Genomic DNA, 23,165 nt, shown 5'->3' with positions numbered 1-23,165 from the left:
ACAGCAAGTCAGTTGGGGCTCCAGAGCTTGCTGTTTGATGAGTAGCTTAGTTCTTCATGTTCCTCACAAGACTGTTTTTATCATCCAGCACTTGCCAAGGCTCAAATGCTCAGTAAGTGTTTGTTGAATTATTTGTTGAATTTCATGACCTCAGCCTTTCCTAACTCTTCCCTGATCTACTCCTACTTTGGTCTACAATTGAGATTAATTCTTACCAGGCAACTCATAGCCCTAAACTGCAGCCAGAAAGGACAAGGGCCAGTAGGCCACAAAACTGATGGTTAAACTTGTTTATTTAACACAATGGGGAGACTTTCAGACCTCCTTTCCTGCCCATTAACTCATTTTAGACTCTACTTCCTGCATGTTCTCTAGGGAAGAGATAGGAAAAACTACGAAACTACTCATTTTTTACCTAGTCATATTCCATAGCCCAGCACTTCTGGGCCTACATCTGTCCGCAGCTGGTCCTGAGAAAATGTGGTTGGCCCCAGAAGCTCTGGGCAGCCTCTCCAGGACTCTAATTAGGCAGCTGGCAAGAACAAGAGTGTGCCCTACCAGCCTGCAGTTTTACTTCCTCTTTCCTCAGCAGTCCCCACCCCCACCACTCACCTTCCTTCCCCCCCCACCCCAGCAAAGCGTAGGCAGTATCCTGAGCCTGCCAACCAATCACCCACATCAACTACTGAGCCTGCTTGCCCCAAGTCTGCTTTGCTTTCCTTCTGATCCGGCCCACTGCCTGGTCTTGCTCCTCACACCACCAGGCTGAAACCCAGGGAGTGGGCAACAGTGGGTCTCTCAACTGCGAACAAGCCAAACTGACAGGAGTGACCACTGCAGGGGCAGCCACTGACTTACGTGTTCATGTCTCTCAGCAGAGCCAAACGCTGCAGTAGCCCTCCCACCAGGCCGTGAGGGGGGGACTCTTCCTGCTTGGGCAGTCGTGTTGAGAGCCTATGCATGGCCTACCACTCACAAGCCGGGACGCTCCCTCTGCTGACCTCCAGAGTCCTTGGCCAACCTCTAATGACCATGCGCAAAGTGGCAGGCCAAAGGTGTTGCAGCTGAGGATGCTACTAGTGAGTTATCAACTCACCGGCCAGGCAATGGGTTTACAAGCAAGTGGCCAGGCCTTCTGCCAGAACTGGTACAGGAGCCTCAAAGGCACCCCACTATCCTTGCCCCCCACAAACCAGGGCCTAGGAGGATGAACCTTATTCCAGTTAGAGGCTGCCAATCTGATCAAGGGTTGAGGTAACAGTGGGGGATGAAAGGCAGCCTGAGGTACATGCCAGATGCAGTCTTTGAGGATCTCAGGCCGGCCTTTTCCTGGTCACTCATTTCTGGCCCTATGGCTCTTATTAGAACATGGAGTTGAGGAGACCCAGGCTGCTATGCATTGAGAGCTGGATCTAGGGGTTCCTCCCACCAGCCCACAGGCCTTAGTCACCAGAGGCAGTCCCAGGGAGCCCAACAACCCATCCACACAGCATTACAATGAGTCCCAGTGTGAGCTAGGAGGACTAACAGGAGACAACCCACCCCCTCCCTCCAACTCTAGGAACCAGGCAAACAATGCTATGAAAACTCAATGGAAGAGGCTGCAGCCATAAAATTCTGTTTAAGACAGATAACATGGAAAAAACGTTTATATGTTAAGTACAAAAAGGACATAAAATTGTATATACAGTAGAATAACAACTATGTAAACACACCAAAAATCTATGCACAGAAATGTCTAGAGAAACACTAAACACCAAAAGATTAGCAGTGGTAACATTTTGGTGGCAAACTGATTCTTTTTAAAAGTCCCAGATTTTTCTTAATAAGCATTAATTATGATTGCAACGGTTTTCTTAAAAAAAAAAAAAAATACCCCACTGGCTGGTGGTTGAGCAGTGCAATGTCACTGTCACATATAAATCAGAGGCTTTGGCCCTGACTCTTGAGAGCGTGGTGCGCCCCCCACCCCCAGGAGAGCTTAAGCACCTCTGGCTCCTACTGAGGGTGTCCTGGCAGCCCTGGTGCTCCTCAGCCTCTCTGACCCACAGACTCTTTTCTCCCTTAATTCTGCCTTTTCCCACTACCACATCATCTTCGGTCACTTCCAGCTGCATCCTTCCCTCTCCTTCCCAACTCAGGAGCCAGCTCTGCAGCCACAGGTCCCCATAAATAGAAGCAGTGCAGTGCAGTGCATATTTTCAAAGGACATGGTGCCTCAGCTTTGGACACACAGGAACTCAATACAAATCATTTTCCTGCTGATAGACAAGTCATGGTGGCTGCTCTGGGTACAGATATGTTAATTATGCAGGCTTTCTTATTAACCTGTAGTTCCAAGTACTTTCTCTGAACAGTTATTCCTACCATGAATTTTCTATCCTGGAAAGCCAGGGGTGGGCAGTAACAGCTCAGATCACTTGGTTTCTAAAAGTCCCTCCACGCTGAGAATGCAGAGCTATACGGTGTGTGGCACCTCAGAAGCTGCAGATTCCAGCCTATGTCTGGGAAAGACGTAGGCCCCTTGCTTTTAAGGTTACAGAACAAGCCAAAAAGTAACTGCTAAAAAAGCAAAACAAAACAGTAATTGCTAGCAATTCACAGCCTATTCCTGCTGCTGAACAGAGGCAGTAATGGCTTGCTTTCCCCACTAGCAGCTAGGTACTCTTGGGCAAGTCAAACATAACCTTGTTGAGCCTGTTTCTGGATCTGCAGGGAATGTGTTACTTGCTTAGATGTTTGGGAACTTAGTGAAATAATATGCCACTTGTCCTGCTCTAAGAAGGCCATGCAGGGGAAAAGGCAATGAGCTACGTGCAGCTCACCTCAACCCCGATCAGGAATCCTCCCTCTCCCAGGAGAAGGCAAGGAAAAGAAGTTAAGAAAGCAGACATACCAGGTAAACAGGAATGACCTATAATTGGCAAAGAAGCCTCAGACAAGCTGAAAATGCTCTGGTTCCAGCATCCTGTCCCCAAATGCTGGGAGCCAGACACAAAAGGCATGCAAAAGTGACTGTCACACACATACAGGCGCAGACAGAGCATCACTGGGCAAAAAGGGGGCTAATACTGCAGAGAAGGCCCCAAAGTGCGGCTTGAGGAACACAAGGGAGTCATTCCAAGACCCTCATTTAGCTGCCATGGGGACAGCAAACACTCAAAAGCTTTGCTTTTGTTCAGTCTCCCGAAGGGAAAAAGGTAATAGGGAAGACTAACACTTGTGACAAACACTATTAGCAAGAATGCAGTCTTTCTCCTGGGGCAGAGGACTCTATCTCCTTCAGATACTTTTTAAATATGTGTGTGTATACACACACACACACACACACACACACACACATGCATACATACATATATGTATATATGTATGCACACACATGATATATTTAAATGAAGGTGTACACACACAGTGCTAAAATACAAACAACAGAAATTCCAAGTCATATATAAAAAGGCTGAATATAACATATAACATATAACACAAGCCTAGAGCCAGCTCCTGGTTGGGAGCTGGGGAAGGGGTGGTATCATCTGGAGACTATGTACACAACTTGCAGTGGGCAGGGAAGGCATCAGTGTAAACAACTCAGACTCACTCCACAATACTGGCCCACAGAAAAGCGTGATGTATCTCATGTACAAAAATAGACGCCCACCTTGCTTCTGTATACAACCAAACTTGGCAGGCACCCAGAAGGACTGTGTGTTAGTTTTGATGACAGGGCACCACACCAAGCTGCTGCTAAACCTCCCAGCCCTAGGAACTCATCTGCTACCCCTCCTCCCTCACCCAGAGCCTGAGGCACACCCAGATCATCCACCCTCACATGACTAACTTGCAAGGCTTCCTGGCAAGCAAGGTCCTTCTGTATCTGTCCCTTTCTGACCCTAAGATATATGGAGACTTATTTCTGTAAATATTTGGCACCTAAGTAACATGATGGTTGTGGATAATGCCACAATGACACAGGGAGAACCAGTAACAAGACATGCAGGGTGAGGGCAAGGGGCACTGAGCTGCCCCAGCATCTCAAAACCAGAACTGTGGCTTCCCACGCATTTATGGGGGTGGGCAAAGGGATGTGCAGAATTAACAACTTCACCGACTCCTCAGCAGCAAATACATTCAAAACTGAAGGTGTCTTGAGGGCCCCACTATACCCTAGTCACGAGTCTGGTCACTCCTCTGGAGGAGCTCGGTGCAGTGACAGCTGGAAAATCTGAGTCCTGATTGAATCTGCCGCACCAAGAGTCCTTTTGAAGAAGCTTGACAAAGTAATTTTTTTCTTTTGAGCAAATGTACAGCACATCCTTGGGAAGGCCATGTGGAAGGATGCTCTCCAGCCCAGTCAAATGATCCAATCTCACTATTATCTTAGTTCCCTCTGAGTTTTTTCCTACTGGCCACCCTCGCTGTACAGAAAACAGCCAAGCACTATGCAGGTCAGTCATCAATGGTGGGCAACCAGAAGGCCTGGATGGAAGGAGAACATAAGTCAACTTTAAAAAGCCAAGCCCCTCTCATTTCTGAGGGTTTTTCTTGCCCCTCCCCAACCATCAAGGCACCCAACCCCAAAGTTAGAGGAGTTATGGCTGGTGGCCTTCCCTCCTGACCAGTTGACTCTGGCAATCTGTGGACAAACACTCCCCCATCTATGTGAAAGTAAACATTGTCTAACTTCCACCATAGTGGTCCAGTGGTAAAGAAAAGAAGAAGTGCTGTCTGGGGAGGTGGGTGTTTGGCCTCACAGCTAATCTACCAGGTGACCTCAGACAGACCCTCTCATTCATGAGCTGTAAAAAATGTGAGGGACTGGACTGGATGGTTTTGCTGCATTTTTTTCTGACACTGTTTTCTTTGTTTAAAAAACAAAAAAAAAAAGAAATGGAGCAATGTGTTCTGGGTAGGCTAGTAATGAAATGCCTCATACCCAAATACCCAGGTAGGTTTAGGAGATGCTAAGAGGAAACTGGAGGCTGAGACTCACTGATGTTTTGTTCTGCTAGTGTTGTCTAGGAAGAGACAGGGGCCTGGAGAAAACTCTAACTGGTGAGTTGTGATCAACTGTAAGAATTTCTGATGAACTCAGCATAACCTGAGAAGAATGGAAAACTGAAAGGGTACAGCCACAAAAGGCTGGTTCAAAGTATTTTAAGAAGCCAAAAAGCTGTGAGGCATAGCCCCAGGTAGTTTGGGCATAAAACCAGGAGCCAGAGCAAAAAAACTGGCCTAAGATCTCCTGGGAGCTCGCGATCCCAGGTCATGGAAAGAAGAGCAAAAGTGAAAGACCAGCGCAACCAAAGATCAGATAATAGAGGTGAAATAGGGAAGCCACCAGCTGAGAAACATGAACTTGGGTGCTTGTAATTGTACCTATTTAGAACACAGCTCACTGTGCTCATTGAAGGACCCACCACCCCAACTGGAAAGGGCCCCTAGATGAAGGACATCTCCCGTTGTTCACATACCATGTTGGAACAAGCACTGGCAAAGGTCATGAACTTGGGGTTGAACTGCAAACAGGTAATGGGGCCTGTGTGTTTACCATCCAACACAGCTACTTTTATACCACTCTCTCCATTCCAGACATGGATCTTGCCATCCTCTGAACCTGAAGAGAATGATCAAGGAATATAACAGCTCAAGGCACAATACAAAGACAAGTGGCAAACAGACATGGATTGACATCTGGAGAGAGGCCAAGCTTCGGGACCCAGCCACCAGCAGAAATGGAGAGGGAGTAATGGCAGTGAAGAAAAGACACTTTGGGAACTGATCTAGACCCTAGTTATTTGTTCCTAGGCAAGTCACTTCCCCTCTAACTTCAGTTTTCTCATTTAAAAAGGGGGCTGAATACGACCACCCTACGAACATCTACACTAAGGTGACTGAATGAAGGGTTACATCAGTGCTTGTAGAGTTTAACTCTATGATGGTCCAGGGAAGACCAACATTAACGCCCGTTCCCAGAAAAGAAAGCAAAGTCAGGACAGTTTAAAGACACTATACCTTTGACATAACATGCTACACAGAAATCTGAGAAACTCTATCTCAAAAGGATAATAAATAATATCTTAAATTAGTTAAAACTAACAGAAATAACATAATGCACAGTACCAGATAAGTAACACCCAAGGGGCGGGGGGATAAAGGAAGCTTACCAATCATAATAAACTGCGAGTCTGGAGTAAACGAGGCCTCCAGTGTGACGGCTTTGCTGTTGGCATAACCCTGAAACAAGCAGAACAATTCTCATTACAGTGCCATTAACAAAAAATAATGGCCTACAAACACTGACCCCAGCACATACATCTTCTTCTTTTTTTTTGATGAAAAAAATTTTTTACAGTAAAATATAGATAACAATTTACTATTTTAAGTATTTTTAAGTGTACAGTTCAGTGGCACTAAGTATACTTAAAATGCTATGCAACCATTACCATCTTCTGCCTCCAAAACCTCTTCATCATTCTGAACAGAAACTTCATAATCTTTAATAGTAACTCCCCATTTCCCTCTTCCCCTGCTCCCTGGCAATCTCTGTTCTACTATCTATCTCTATTCTAGGAAACTAATATAAAAGTGGAATCGTCCAACAGTTGTCCTTTTGTGTCTGGCTTATTTCACTTAGCATAATGTTTTCAAGGTTCATCCATGTTGTAGTACATACATCACCTTCCTTTCTGTGAAACCCTTTCTTCCTCATGCACAGTGCTATGAAGGTTTCAAATTTGGCTACCACCCTTTACAATTCACCCCCTTATCCCCAACTCCATATTCAAGGGGGTAAGAAAATGTTTATGGTCAGAAGTTTATTATATTATCTAAACACCAAACTTGAGTCACTGGGTGAGAAGTGAATGTCTCAGAATCCAAAAGAAATAATGCCACGTGCAGGAAGAAAATGCAAGTCCATGCCTCGATGAGTGAGCCAAGGACAACTGCCGGTCTCCACTAACTAGCTAACACAATTCTCAGAAGGGATGAGCATGGAAAAAAGGTAGAGTATGGGGAAAAAAACATGGTTAAAAGTTGTCAGCTCACCCCAAACGTATGCATCACCACTCCCTTGAATGCATCGATCAGACGGATGAAGCTGCCATTGGTGGAGATGAGGATGAGTTTGCCATCATTGCTGAACTTAAGCCCTGTCCACTCACAAGTCCGATCATACTGCATCTTAAATGTCGCAAATGGCCCCTGCAAAAGACAGACAGCAGCCCTAGGCCCAAGGCACATCAATAATTCCTTCTGCCAGAGCCAAATCTCATTCTATCCCTTTAGATTCCTTTTTGACTAGGGAAAGCAGAAGATGAAGTACTGCTCTGACACTTTCTAATATCTACCACATACCTCCTCTACTGTAGAAAAAGGCTCTTAAATGTCCATCTCACCCTTCAAAACTTCCATAATATCAAGACGGTTCAAAGATTCAAAGATTTACCTTATCAAAAGAGCGAAGATCATAAAGTTTGACCATTTCAGAATTGACACCTGCAGCAAAAATTAATCCTTCTGGATCAAAAGAACAAACTGGCTTGCCCTGTAAATGCATGAGACCCTGAGAAAAAAGAAATTTTAAAAAAGTTAATGAACCCAGGATCCTACCAAAAGCAAACACAAAACTAACTAAAATGAAGTTAAAAAAAAACCTGGTCTCCATGCAATTGATTTCAGATCAACCCTAACTGTATAATTTTATAGACACTGAATTCAAATAAAAACAAATCCTTGGAGTCTAAAATATATAGCTCAAAGGCTCCAGGAAAACTGCTTTTAAAGCACTAAGCCACAGATCATAATAAGTATGCACCGGATTAAGGTATTAGCTTAATTACCAGCTACCTACCAGTAAAAGATCTTCTCCAAAATTTAAAGACTCTGGGATCCCAGGAAAGAATCACTGCTTTCCCCCTTCCTTGAGAGGGAGAGTTGAAAACGCTTAAAGTGTAACTGTGAGGCAACATTACCTGGCAGTTAGGAGACCGGAGATCCCAGAGCCGAATGGTCTTATCAAGAGACCCAGAAATGAAAGTGTCATCCACAGGTGACATGGACAAGGCCACCACCCTGCAATGCATCAAGATAAATAGTAGTTGAAGCGAAATATTAACAAGAATTGGATATGAACTCTAAACCACTTTACCTACCTATACATATGTGTTCTCCTAAAAACTCCATTTTAAGAAACACATACACAAGCAATCCGGAACAATCAAAGGCAATTAGTATAAAAAAGCAACTTAAAGCTACAGCATAAAAACATATGATTCCAATGCAAATCAAATCATAATGAAATACCACTTCATACCCACTAGCAAAGCTATAATCAAAAAGAGAGATAACAACTGTTGGTGAGGATGTGGAGAAACTGGAACCCTCATACACTGCCGGTAGGAATGTAAAATGGTACAGTTGCTTTGAATAAGTTTTATACTTCCTCAAAAAGTTAGAGTTACTATATGATCCAAACATTCCACTCTTAGGTATATACCCAAGAAAAATGAAAACATATGTCCAAAAAATCCCCCGTACATGTATGTTCACAACAGCATTATTCATAATTACTAAAAAGTGGAAACAACCCAAATGTCCATCACCTAATGAATGGATAAAGAAAACGTGTTATTGTCATACAAGAATATTATTTGGCAATAAAAAAAAATGAAGTACTGGGGCTTCCCTGGTGGCGCAGTGGTTAAGAATCCGCCTGCCAATGCAGGGGACACAGGTTCGAGCCCTGGTCTGGGGAGATCCCACATGCTGCAGAGCAACTAAGCCCGTGCGCCACAACTACTGAGCCTGCGCTCTAGAGCCCGCGAGCGACAACTACTGAGCCTGCGAGCCACAACTAGTGAGCCCGCGAGCCTAGAGCCCATGCTCCGCAACGAGAAGCCACCGCAATGTGAAACCTGCGCACCACAACGAAGAGTAGTCCCCACTCACCGCTACTAAAGCCCGCGCGCAGCAATGAAGACCCAACGCAGCCAAAAATAAATAAATAAAAAAGAAATGAAGTACTGATTCATATTACAACATGTATGAAGTGAAAGAAGTCAGACACAAAAGGCCACATATGATCTGGTTCCATTTATACAAAATATCCAGAATAGGCAAAGTTATAGAGACAAAGTAGATTAGTGGTTGCCAGGGGCTGGGAAGAGGGGAAATGGGAAGTGTTAATGGGTACAGGGTTTCTATTTGGGGTGATGAATATGTTCTGGAATTAGATAGTGGTGATGGTTGCCCAACTCTGTGAATATACTAAAAACCACTGAATTGTACACTTTAAAAGGATGAATTTATGGTACTGAACTATATATCAATTTAAAAAAAAAAAGCATGATTCCTTAACTAGAGGTTTGTGGACTATACTGTTGTTCTCAAACCTGAGTGGCACCAGCATCACCTGGAGGGTGGGTTAAAACAGACTGCTGGGATCCACTGCCAGAATTTCTAATCCAGTAGGTCTGGGGTGAGGTCTGAGAATCTGTGTTTCTAAGAAGCTCCTCAGTGATGGTGAGACTGGTGGTTTGGGCCCCACACTTAGAGAGCCACAGCCCTATGCTAATAGCCTATGCTATATTTCTGATATGGGTCCCCTCTTATGGTTACACCAGTCACTCACTGAAAAACACTTCTTCCAAGGCCTCATCCTGAGCTCTCTTGTCCCCTCTGCTCATGTTCTTGCTCTGCCACGCTCTGCGTTGAGGACACCCATCATCTCCCCGGCATTTGGGCCCAGCCCGTGGAGAAGGATGGCATGTGGCTCCACTTTACTTGCCTCCTGGAGCATGCCACGGCCCTAACCAGAGGGATCCTTGAGGTCCGTGGGCTATGACCTGTACAGTGCCTATGAGTCTGTAGTACCATCTACAGAGGAAGCCCTTGTGAAAATGGACACTCAGATGGCTCTTCCTTCTGGGTGTTACGGAAGAGTAGTTCCACATTCTGCCTTGGCTAAAAAACGCTTCACAGACAAAGGAGCTGGTGTCACAGGTGAAGATTACAGAGGAAATATTGGTGCTATACTGTCTCATTTTGACAAAAAAAAAATTGGAGTTAAAAAAGTGGATCAAATTGCACAGCTCATTTGTGAATGGGTTTTTTAAATGTAGAAATAGAAGAAGTTCAAATTTTGGATGACTCTGAAAGGGGTTCAGGAAGTTTTGGTTCCACTAGAAAGAATTAAAATGTATGCCATGAGTAAAAAATGGAAAAATGTACTTTTTCTTAAAGTTTTTGACCAAAAAAAAAAAAATTCTTCCAATATAACTAAATTAACATTTGCACTAGATCATCAACTTAAAAATTTAAAAGATACTATAAGGCAAAATTTCCTGGGAATGCTGAGGTGGTAATAAAACGGAGTGAGCAGAATGCATATGAACATGTAATTTTACATCACAGTATTCAGGTCAAAAGTTCAGAGGAAGTCTATCTTGGCACAAGGCTCTACGATGAGAGGTAGAAGGAATACAAGGAGGAACAAGACTTCAACTCTAAGGAAGCTTAACTGTCTAGTCCAGACAACGTCCAAGAGAGGGTCAGAGAAGGCTTTCAGGAAGAAGCAGCACCTGTGGTGAACAGGGTTTCAATGGGAGTGGCCTTTCTGGAAGTTGCCAGATAGGAAGGCATGAGGCAGTTCAGGAACCAGCCCAGAGTTCACTTCAACTGGAGTGGTAGGAGATAACACTGGGAAAATGGGTCAGGCAGAGGGAAAAGAATCTGACTCCAAGGTTTCTTGAGGGAGGCTGTGGTAAGAGCTGTAAAAACAGGGTGCAGAAGCAGGATGTTGAGGGACGGGGAGATTAGGAGTTGACAATAATTTACCTGAGCTAGGACAGAAGCAAAGGAGTATGGAGCACAATGACACATGAGGTTAAACCTAAGTAGAATCAACGGGATTTAACAACTCACCGGATGTGAAGGCAGGGAAAAAGTAGTGAACAGGTAACAGAGACTTTGAGTCGGGAGAATTGGAAGGGACAGAGGTGAAGAAACATGAGGCAGACAGAGGAGCTGGCCCAAGGAATTTAACGATGGATGGAGTATTGGACCTGTAGGTAGAAGTTGAGTCTGGAAATTATGGGCTGAAAATACTGATTTGGGAAGCTATCTGAGGTGAATGAAATCAGTGATGGCCCAAATACCAAGAGGAGGAGAAAAAAGCTAGGGTAGAACCTTGTTTAGAGTCAAAAAGAGAAAGAGAGGCAAAAAATAGCAAAAACAGAACCAAGATGAGAAGCCAAAGGAAAAAAAGTTTTACTGAGAGGTTAAGCACCAAAGAGTCCCAGGCAGTGGATTTTACCTGGAGGCAGCAGGGAAAGGGGAGTAAACAGCTTGGCTTAGATGAGTGAGTTAAACAGTGAATGAGTATGAGGAGGTGGAGAAGGGAATATGCAGATTATTCTTTTATCTTTGATGGCGAAAAGAAGTGGGTGACATGCTCAAGAGATAAATTTAATATAAGGAAGATAAAGAAGACCATAAGGAAGATAAAGAAGACCGAGTAGGTTTCCCCTGGTGAGTAGGGCTTCCCTGGTGGCGCAGTGGTTAAGAATCCGCCTGCCGGGTTCAAGCCCCAGCCCGGGGAAGATCCCACATGCCATGGAGCAACTAAGCCCGTGTGCCGCCAATTACTGAGCCTGCGCTCTAGAGCCCGTGAGCCACAACTACTGAGCCCAGAGTGCCACAACTACTGAAGCCCGTGCACCTAGAGCCCGTGCTCCACAACAAGAGACGTCATCGCAATAAGAAGCCTGCGCACCACAGTGAAGAGTAGCTCCCGCTCACTAGAGAAAGCCCACGTGCAGCAACGAAGACGCAACGGAGCCAAAAATAAAATAAATAAAAGTAAATAAATTTAGAAGACCAACTAAGTTTGTGGGCAGCAAAGTCCAGTAAGGAGACGGAAGTAAAAACAGAGGGGTTGGTTTTCTCAAAGAAGAAAAGGCTACTTCTTTCTCAGGGAAAGTGTTCTAAGGAAGAAAGGAGTTTAGGTGAAAGAGGAGTTGAACTCATTTTGGATGGCCTTGATTTTCTCAAAAAAGGAGGGACAAAGTCATCTATTAAGAATCAGGAGGTCAGGAGGTCAAGAGATTGGGCAACTGGGAAGATTGGAAAGAATTTCAAACAACTGCAATCAACTCTTTTATTTATTTATTTATTTTTTTGCGGTACGCGGGCCTCTCACTGTTGTGGTCTCTCCCGTTGCGGAGCACAGGCTCCAGACGTGCAGGCTCAGCGGCCATGGCTCATGGGCCCAGCCGCTCCGCGGCATGTGGGATCTTCCCGGACCGGGGCACGAACCCATGTCCCCTGCATCGGCAGGCAGACTCTCAACCACTGCGCCACCAGGGAAGCCCTGCAATCAACTCTTAATTACAGACAGTATATTTGTGAACATTAATTTGACTATAAACAAGCAAAAACATCTACTTGTCACAAGCCATTCTTTGAACTACACAGTAACCAACAGCTGCCACCTCTTATCTTCAGCAACACAGAAATGCCCTTGCCCAATCAGAAGTGCAGCTGAAAACAGTGCTCTTGGTCTACCTCCTGTCAGGGCTCTGAACCACTCCAAGCTACACAGGGTTACTGTACATTTGCAAAGGAAAGCACCTATGATTAATATATCATCCAAGGGAAAATGTGTTTAACATTCAGCCCAAACTCGAAAAACTGGAGGAAAAATAACAGGGGAATTGGGATGAGACAGAGAGAAGCAACCTGCATTACAGAACAGAATAAGGGGGACTTCCCTGGTGGCTCAGTGGTTAAGAATCTGCCTGCCAATGCAGGGGACTCGGATTCGATCCCTGGTCTGAGAAGATCCAACATACCATGGATCAACTAAGCCCATGTGCCACAACTACTGAGCCTGCACTCTAGAGCCCGCAAGCCACAACTACTGAGCTTGCACACCACAAATACTGAAGCCCTCATGCCCTACAGCCCATGCACCGCGACTACTGAAGCCCATGTGCCTAGACCCTGTGCTCCTCAACAAGAGAAGCCACAATGAGAAACCTGCGCACCACAAGGAAGAGTAGCCCCCGAGCGCCGCAAATAGAGACAGCCCGCGTGTAGCAAAGACCCAACGCAGCCAAAAAAAATAAAAATAAATATATACCTTTAAAAAAAAATAAGGAAACAAGTTTCTTGACTTTCAAAAAGTACGAAAGGAAAATTTTATTATTTTTTTAAAATAAATTTATTTATTTATTTATTTTTGGCTGCGTTGGGTCTTTGTTGCTGCATGCGGGCTTTCTTTAGCTGCGGTGAGCGGGAGCTACTCTTTGTTGCGGTGTGCGGACTTCTCACTGCGGTGACTTCTGTTTTGCGGAGCATGGGCTCTAGGCACATGAGCTTCAGTAGTTGTGGCACGCAGGCTCAGCAGTTGTGACTCGCAGGCTATACAGTGCAGGCTCAGTGGTTGTGGCGCACGGGCTTAGCTGCTTCACGGCATGTGGGATCTTCCCAGACCAGGGCTTGAACCTGTGTCCCCTGAATTGGCAGGCGGATTCTTAACCATTGTGCCACCAGGGAAGCCAACAATTTTATTAATTTTTTTTACATATTCATTAAGCTCTTCATGTGGAACACATTTATGTAGAACAGGGTCATGCTGAAATGGGGGCCACCTATACTGGAAGGCCTCAAACATGTAAATGTACTTTCATTAAGGGATGTCTGATATTTGGGATCCCTAAATGCCAAATGTTATTTTTACTACATAGGTTTCCACTGAATATCTTCAATCCACATTCTTCCTATTAATGTTTTAACTGAGGTTTCGGTTTATCTATGAAGTCCTACCCCTGGCCTCTACAACCTCGATTAATCATGAGTTGACTGTTTAGGGAAGGTTAACAAGAGAAGATTAAGAGGTATGCCAAACAGCGGTGAGAAACTAGCTTCAGTTCACTAATAAAATCTCTCCACTCTTTCATTCTCTGGATAACCTCAGGGATAAAAGAACTATCTACTTCTGTAACACGTGCATCTTACCTTTTGCTATGTCCAGGAAAGTATCTGATGTATTTGTTGTCATGCAAGGACAGGTAACGGATAGTATCTGTAAGAAGATAAATAAGGCATGATGATATCCTACTATTTTTAAAGGAATTTACTTTGCATTTTCATCTTGAAAAGACAAGGTCAAAGAATTCATTGTTTTCCATAATCCAAGCAAGGTATGAATAAATAATAGTGAATAACTACTTTTCACGGGACTAGAGATTTCACGTAATTCAAAAGCAGAGTTCTCAAGTTGACAGCATATACAGCAATGTTTAAAATCACTATTGCTGCCAATCTTTGGCTTCTGCATAGTTACAATGAAACTTGTCCTGCAAATATGCACCCCCCCCAAAAAAAAAACTCACAACAATTTTAATGCCCACAGAATGGCAAACCTTAAAGAAAAACATATGGCTACTGAGGAAATAGACTCAAAGAATTAAACAGCCATACTGAGTTGAGGATCAGGCTGGATTCTGGCATAAGATACTTTTGTCCAGCGTTCTCCAACAGCATGTCAACCCAACCCTCACCTCATCTTAATGTAAACTGGATACACAATTTACATTAAAACTAAATAAAATGGAAAGAGAATTAATGTTCTACTACTTCTTTTCTAATTAACCAACTATCCAATGGTCCCTTATGCAGAAAAGTGAATTATAAAGTGGCCAAAGGAAATGAGAAAATTTAGGTTAAAAAGATCACAAGACATTTAAAAATCAAAGTCATGAACTATACCAAGTCATAGCAGTGAGAATTTGACAATATCCAAGAAATAATCACAGAGATTTGTGCTTGGGGCAAATAAGACAAATACTCTTAAAAACCAAATGATTCCTCTGAAAAAGCAAAACAAAAAATGATGGTGGTGGGAAGGGAACGAAGTGCCATAAAGAACAGAACTGGAAAGTACAATGCCCCTGAAAAGACTAGGAATAAGAAACAATTGTTGAGAAAAAGGTTATAGGAAATGGGGCCAAAATACAGAAAGGAAAGCATAGAAAGAACATTCTGGAGGCAAACACAACACAGAAACAGAAAGGCTGAAAGCACCAAGTCATCCCAGTGGTTCACAGGGGTACTAATAAGAGGGCATTTAACCTGGGAGAGGGAAAAAGGCACTCTTTGTATGTTCCAAAACTAAATATGGTTTTCTTTGAAAACATGTTCAAAGTTCTCGAATGACAACTATAAAGTATTCCTGGTTGTTCTATTGCTAGGAACTACTCACCTGCCCTAAGCAGAAAAAGACTTCCTCCCCATTACCTGGTTTTCCCAGAGATGAGCAGGGCGTCGCCATCCTCTCCGCCCCACTCGGTAGCTGGCGCGCTGTTCCTGGCAAGGCAGTGGCCTGTACAGTTATCTCCTGTACCGGGTGGTATCATAGACCCTCAAACTGTACAAACTACTACCTCAGCCTGGAATCAGGCAAAATGATACGGAGCGTTGGAGGAACTCTTCAGGATGGATGCACTCGAGACAGGAAAGGCAACATCCTCACAGCAGAGGCCTGGCAGCAAAGCTGCAAGTGCCACACATTTGCCTCATCTTGCACCATATTTGGAGAATCCTCATTTAATCACCCAGAAAAACACCCCAACAGAAGAAATATACCCCAATAGAAGAAATATACCATTCATTCAGATGATCACAGAGATATATTTCCTCAAGATCCTGTTTTATATTCTTGTCCAAAAGCATCAATTGCACTGCTTACTTAGAAAACCACTTCTGAAATAGAGGCATGAAAAGTATAAACGATATACTTACTAAAAACCAAGTACAGGCAGAAAAGTCTCATTTAAAAAAAAAAAAAAAAAGACTTCTACCCATCTGCTCTGAGATAGGCATAACCAAAACAGCGGTCTAAGAAATCTTTGTTGAATGACATTAGAAAAATTGTACTGCTAAAAATGAAACAATCAACAAATCAGTGAGATAAGTTAAAAAAAAAAAAAAAAAGTCCTAACATGAAAGTGTTATAGCTCAATTCCAAGACAATCTGTCAACTGAGAATGACTTATCCCAGGGGAAAAGCAGGTAAAGGCAGAGATCCTTTATTAGAGAAAGAAATTCACAAGTTTAATTTCTAAAAATAAGTCTTTATTCTTCAAAGACATTAACTTTATTTAAAAGGAAAAAGGGAGAGACTTCCCTGGTGGTCCAGTGGCTAAGACTCCATGCTACCAATGCAGGGGCCGCGGGTTTGATCCCTGGTTGGGGAACTAAGATCTCACATGTGTGCAGTGCGGCCAAAAAAAATAAGATAAATAAATAAAAGGAAAAAGGGATAAAATTCAAATCAAAAAGTGTCCCTGGAATCAAAGATAACTAAAGTCAGTATACTGTCCTTTGTGACACAGACCATAAATGGTTGGGCACACACCAAAAACTCTTCTAAGGTCTGCTAAACTACCATAACTCAAGCATCTGTAAAACTATTCTCAAATCTATATATTTTGAACAGGAAGGTAGCATTGTTTACCACTTGCTGTCAAGTATTCTTTCCTTTTATTTCTTCTAAAAGTATTCGTTTCAAGAAGTTCAAACCGTAAATACAATTTGTGGCTTCCTATTTCCACTCTCCACTCTAAACTGGAGACCTTTCATACTCAGTTTCAAGTCCTTCAAAAGTACTAATGGCTTGCTTGCTTCCAGCATCCCTTCAGTCATAACAATATTAGCACAGCTAACATCATAGGAAAATTTAAAGTAACTATAACCAAACAGAAGTACTCACAAAGATTCCGTGAACAATTTAACAAAGGAAACCATGACCATAACTTCCTAAAAAGAAGGCTTGCTTACCGTCTATTTTGTTAGAGCTGTAAACGACTGTGTTTGCTGCATGAGTGTATCTGATGAGGTCCACGCCGTATTTCTTACTGTACAGGGTTCTCTTTGGTCTGATGAGGAAATGGACAGAGAAAGAAAACCATCAAAATCCTCCATCACCAAAATCTAGGATCTTCATATAAAGAGAAGCACTTGAATGATGTGGGAAGGGTGAAGATTCTTGGTAACCTCTAACACTGAAAAGAAACAGAATTTCTTCCAAAAGGGTGGAAACAAACAGAATCAATCAAGTGCAACAGGCTTTCACCTCTGGATACCAAATGCCGAAGTTAGGAAGTGGAAGTAAATCTGAGGGCTCAAATCAGCCTTTACTACAATGTTCAAAAGTAAGCTTTGAGAAGAAGTACATCTATTTGGGAAGAAAGACACACAAAACAAGTCATAACTTCCAAGAAAGAGGAAAATGGGAATACGCCAGACCAATGAGGCCAGAACTTAAGCCATTCACTTGGAAAGAAGCTCTTTCTTTAAGAAGAAATGATTTATCAAAACCGAAACCAGATGCAAAACTGCCTTTCCTAATATAACCTAATATTTCCATCCTCTCTTACAGGTCCAAAGCACTTACTGAGCCTTTTACAAGACAAACCTCACTCTCCCTAACAAAACTAGTCATTGATTCTTTTCTCTTTACTTAAATGTAAAATCACATATTTCTAAGCTAGAGGTTATCAGTCCATTTGTTGAAGTTCCTTAAATGTTATCTTCTTCTATAGCACCTTGAAGATCAAGCTGAAACTGATCTCAGCAAAATATTTAACCAAAAACTTCATAATATTCTACATTTAGGTATAGGAGAATTTCATAAATCCTATATTAATGTTTATCAAGAAGTTAATTTATGAAAAGGAAATTCACCCTCTCAATGTAAAAGCCTCTTGAAACCTAGATGCTAAACAATCAGATGACTCAGGGAACTTTAATCATTTGCACTTTCAATTTTTGTGACGTCAAGGGTTTCCCTACATTAAACCTATTTACAAACAAGACTTCTCACTCCAAATGCACTTAATTTTCCACATTTTTACCTTTACTGAAAGATCAACTAAACAAAAAGAACAGCTCAAATGCTACCTTGTTAAGTCCACCACCCTGGGTTCTGCCATGTAGTTACTGTGTGGTAACCAGTGAGTGAGTGAACGTGCGTGTGAATGTGTGCTTGCTCTCAAAAGATAGTTGACTTTGCTCCTACCAATGGAAACAGAAGCTTACTTATCTCAGTATTTACCCTACAATAATGAAGACAGAGCCTGAAGAACCAATGTTAAAGGAAAATTTTCAGTTCCACTTATATACGGCCTATTTGTCTCAAATATATCCATAGTATTAACCTGAGATTTTGTTCTTAATAACATAAATCTTTTACCTCATATCATTTCCTAGTTTGAAAGCAAGATCCTAATGCATCCATTTCAGAGGATCTTACAGAGCTTATGCATAACATTCTTTCACGAATATTGTGGTAAGCTTCTCTGCACAAACTATGATTCTGGTGATCAGGTACGAATAAATAATATTAAATCCTTCTCTCTGAATAATTCGCATCACCTACCACAGATAATATCCTTTGTATACTTTCAAATTAAAAAAAAAAAAAAAAACAAAACACTCGGGACTTCCCTGGAGGCCCAGTGGTTAAGACTCTGTATGCAGGGACTGCAGGTTCGATCCCTGGTTGGGGAACTAAGATCCCACATGCTATGTAGTGCAGCCAAAAAATTAAAATTAAAAAAATCACTCAATGGATGAACTCTATTACAAAGAAAGTTTAAGTGAACAGTACACATGGAAAATATTAAGCATAAAGAATCTTATTTTAGCCATTTTCAAACTCCCAACATTAGTACCATCTAATAAAGATACTGTGCCTTCCAAGAAAATGTTATTTTCTTCCAATGTTGGTTTGACCTACACTAGTGGCAAATTTTTTCTTCACATTACCACTTAGGATCACAGATTCCTAGAGGCCAGCGAAGTGATCTGACCAATGTCACATACCTGGTCACAAGGCCAAAGTAGAACCCAGGTCTCCTATCAGGTTGCTCTCTGATCACAGATCACAATGAAACAAGGTCACAATTAATCCATACGAATATTTTAAAAAGCGTGCTGTATACTATTGTATCAATGTTAAATTCCCTAATTTGGATAACTGTACTCTGGTTACCTAAGAAAACGTCCTTGTGCTTAGGAAATCCATGCTGAAGTGTTTAGGATAAAGGGGCTTGATACCTCCAAATTACTCTCTAATGGCTCAGGGAAAGAAAAAATTTTGTGTGTGTGTGTGTGTGTGTGTGTGTGTGTGTGTGTGTGTGTGTGTGTGTGTGTGTGTGTGTGTGTGTGTGTGTGTGTGTGTGTGTGTGTGTGTGTGTGTCTACAGAGAATGACAAAGCAAACAGAGCAAAATATAACCAATTATTGGGTCCTGGAGTTCTTTGAAACAATGATGTAACTTTTCTGCAAGTTTGTAATTATGTAAAAATGCTACATGAATGAATAAACTGCATTATGTTATAAAATTAACATTTTACTTTTAACAAGACAGCCTTCAAGTCAATGTCATTCCTAACAACCGCAGAAATTATGCAGTATTTGGAGAGAAACTGTGAAGAAATGCTGCCACAACCTTCATTTTCTTTGAATGAGGATATACATCTCCATCCTCAAATTCATCCAGGGAGAAGTTCTAATCTGTGCACAAGCACTAAACATTTCAAGCAAGTCAGCTTCAATTTACTTCTAGCTCCAGTACCCCACAACCCCAATCTCCACCCTAGCTTTATACGTTACTTTCTATTCCAGGCTAATGCAAGTGGCCGGACCTGGACCAAAACCCATCTATGAAATGAATAACATTGACTCACATCTCTCAGCATCAGTCCAGCTAACAATTCTCTCTTCCCTCAGGACCACCACTATAGGCCACTCTTCCACATACCGCAAGCAGATCCAGAGCCAGTTACATAATACTTTTTCCACAGCCCAAATGGGAAAAAATTGGGCAGAACAATATAGCCCAGACCAATACAGCATTACTTCAGATAACCGAATTCACAAATGAAGAGACAAGTTCCAAAAGAAAGTTTATAGAAAACATTGGTTTAAGCAAAACAGACAAAAGGAACAGCTGGAGAAGGTAAAGAAAAACCCAAGGATTCAAAAAGAAGATCACAATTTAGCAAGGATTTGGAGAAAGCAAGTCTGGGGCGGGGGTGAGGGGAAGCTGACAGGTCCCCAGGGAAAAAGGCAAAAAGCTGTGCTTTTAAGATCTTGCAGAGATACAGGTGTGGTGAGTCTCCATAGGACTTGGGACAACCTAGAAATGTCATGATCAGACTCGGAATTATGATAAGTCCAAGAGGACCATAAAGTATAATTTTTAAAAAAAGTATAAGAAGAAACACGAAATTGTCAGACGATGCTTTCTTTGTTCTACTAGGAGGTTCACATTCAGGTTGGGATGCGACAGCCAGGTGTGTCTGGCAAAAAGGAAAAGTTTTGGATGCAGGTAAAAAGTTAACTATAAACATGGGCATCAGGACTGAGGGAGCAAGAGAATGATTTGGACCATAAAGGAAATGTCAGGGGGCCCAAAGAGGCAACAAATAAATCCTTACAGCTAACAACTGCAACCCACGCGGCCTTCCGGCAGAAGGGCGGCGGGAAGCTGAGGGGCAGGGGTCGGGTGAAGTGCCAGGGCTGAATCGAGGTGACCGAGCAGAGGGCAGAGAGAGCGAGCTGCCGCTGCTGAACGAAGCAGCAGAGCAGCCTCTGCGGTTCTGCGCGGGGGCCACAGCCGACTGGCACCTTCGACGGAGTCAGAGGAGCGTTAAAGCTACCAGCTGGGGCAGCGGTGGGCGGACCCTGCGTTTAAAGGTCAAGGTCAAGGTGTGGTTTGGTCAGAGATGCTAAGGCTCTCTGTGAGGAGACCGAAGGCAGACAAAACAAATATATGATTACTGTTATTGCTATCGTTATTTTAAAAGAAAAAAAAATGGTCTCCCGGACGGCTTCTGAGGGGACGCGGCCCCAGCGGGAGCGTGTGCAATACAGGCCGCGGGCCAGACCGGGTTAGAGGGCGGGCCGCGGGGGGAGCGCAGGGCCACGACAGGGAGGGCGGGAGGGACTCAGACCCGGGCCCAAGGCCACCGGTGCACTCACTTGCCCTCCTGGCAGTCATAGAGCACGATGGAGTCGTCGTCGCTGCTCGAGATGACCGTCTCGCCGTTGGGGCTGAAGTCGAAGCAGTTAATCTTGTCCGAGTTCTCGCGGAACACCTTGGCGACGCGGAAGCTCCGCAGCACGCTGTCGGTCAGCTTCATGGCGGCGGCTGCTGGTGTCGGCGGCGGCGGCGGCGCAGAGCCGGGGCGGAGCCCGGCGAACGGGCGGGCTGCCGAGGGGCCGACCCGGGCGGGGCGGGCGCCGCGCCGGCGGCGGGCTGGAGAGCGGCCGACAGTCGGGCCGCCTCCTCCGCTTCCTCCTCCTGCTTGTGCAACACTCTTCTGCCGGGACTATGGGGTCTCGCAGACCGGTCCTCCTCACGGTCGCCTCAGGGCCAACCGGCGCGGCACCGGCTCATTGTGTCCGCCATCTTGGGGCGACAGGCAGAAGTCGAGGGCGAGGAGCCTCACCGCGGCGCCAGCCGGGAAAGGGGGCGGGGCGGGAACGGCGAAGCGAGGCGGGGTGGCGGGGCGGTGACGTCAGCGCGGCCGGCGGGGAGTGGTGTGGCTGGGTGGCCAGAGGCGGCGATTCCCCGACCCGCTGCGGGGAGGGAGGGGCGGGGATTCCCACGTCCTTCCCCGCCTTGGGCCCCAAGGCCCTGGGTTCCCGGGAGCCGCGGGTCTTTGTGCGGGGCCGCAACTCCCCCGAGAGACTCGGGTGCCCCCTGCAGGCTCCCCGGCCGCAGGCAGAGCGAGAGCAGGTACTGCGGGGGTGGGCTGCGCTCCAGGAGGCCTGTTCTGGGTATGCGTCATCGCCGTCGGGCTTTGACCGCGTGTCCACCACATCGCCAGAAGACTTAAATTTATGTATTTTTTAAATTAAGGTGTACTATACGGTAGACTGAATAAATTTTAAGTGGATGAATTTTTTTTCATTTGGGTGAATTTTTTTTTCATGTGGATGTACACTCTTGTGACCACCACCCGCAACTTTTCTTTAAGCCTTCTTTAAAAACTTTGTAATTGATATATAATATAAAGTGCATAAAATGAACTAATTTTAAGTGTTCAGCTCCACACATTTTATGAACACTCATCTTTAAGTTTTAAAACATATTTACAGCTCAAAAAACTCATAGCATCAATTACAAGTAAATTTTTTTTTTTTTTTTTTTTTTTTTTTTTGCGGTGCGCGGGCCTCTCACTGTTGTGGCCTCTCCCGTTGCGGAGCACAGGCTCCGGACGCGCAGGCTCCGGACGCGCAGGCTCAGCGGCCATGGCTCACGGGCCTAGCCGCTCCACCGCATGTGGGATCTTCCCGGACTGGGGCACGAACCCGTGTCCCCTGCATCGGCAGGCGGACTCTCAACCACTGCGCCACCAGGGAAGCCCACAAGTAAATTTTTGAAAGGGAAAATTATCTCCTTATTCAACAAAGCACAGTTTTAAATTCTCCTGATATCCTCCTCCTTATTCATATATCAACATAAGCTGTAGATGCTGTCATTTTCCCCCCGCTTTAGCATTGTATCTTACACATTTTTGCATGTTACTTAAACCAGATTGTTGTTGGTGTTCTCCATTGAGGTATGATTTATGTATAGTAAAAATCGGCCTTTTTCAGAGATAGTTTTATGAGTTTTAAAATCCCCATACAGTTGTGGAACCACCACATTCAAGATATAGAACAGTTGCATTATCCTCTTTGTAGTCATCGGGATTGTTGTGATGGTTCCCATAAGGGATTCTTTGCCTTAAAAGGAAGGAAAGTTGATCTCTAACAAAGGAAAAGAATATCTGATCACAAAATAGGTACCATGCGCCTTGGCTTTAACTTCCTACGAGGGTTCATAGATCTCTAACTTGTGTGCAGCCCCTCAAACGTTTAATTGCCTGGGTCTCCAACAATGGAGACAGAGGCCTATTTATTTTGCTTCACTAAACTACAGTGGCTAAAGAGAAGGAAAGGGGAAGAGGAAAGACTGAAACATTTCAATCACTGATACTAGGAAGAAGTGATATCCAGAGATCAGATATAACCTGGACAATGATGAAAGCAAAACAGAAACCTTGGGCTTCCCTGGTGGCGCAGTGGTTAAGAATCCTCCTGCCAAT

General features: G+C 43.9%; 1 protein-coding gene across 3 annotated transcripts; it reads right to left on the bottom strand.

Annotated features, from left to right (window-relative positions):
- Positions 1-1,615: 1,615 nt before the first annotated feature.
- WDR82 (WD repeat domain 82) lies at positions 1,616-21,510 on the bottom strand. Of its 3 annotated transcripts, XM_004267886.3 has the most exons (9): positions 21,052-21,506; positions 16,843-16,940; positions 14,020-14,086; positions 7,974-8,073; positions 7,448-7,564; positions 7,048-7,203; positions 6,165-6,234; positions 5,472-5,614; positions 1,616-4,476 (listed from the first exon to the last, which is right to left on the bottom strand). In XM_004267886.3, the coding sequence occupies exons 1-9, from the start codon at positions 21,210-21,212 to the stop codon at positions 4,447-4,449; spliced, it is 942 nt and encodes a 313-aa protein (XP_004267934.1). In that variant the 5' UTR covers positions 21,213-21,506; the 3' UTR covers positions 1,616-4,446. The 3 variants fall into 3 exon arrangements, with proteins under 3 accessions (XP_004267934.1, XP_033280422.1, XP_033280421.1); XM_033424531.2 differs by lacking the exon at positions 5,472-5,614 and having other exon boundaries at positions 21,052-21,510; XM_033424530.2 differs by lacking the exon at positions 7,448-7,564 and having other exon boundaries at positions 21,052-21,509.
- Positions 21,511-23,165: the final 1,655 nt, after the last annotated feature.

The sequence above is a fragment of the Orcinus orca genome, chromosome 10 (genome assembly GCF_937001465.1).
Source record: "Orcinus orca chromosome 10, mOrcOrc1.1, whole genome shotgun sequence".
NCBI classification, from domain to species: domain Eukaryota; kingdom Metazoa; phylum Chordata; class Mammalia; order Artiodactyla; family Delphinidae; genus Orcinus; species Orcinus orca.
This window is presented reverse-complemented; position numbering and strand designations above follow the sequence as displayed.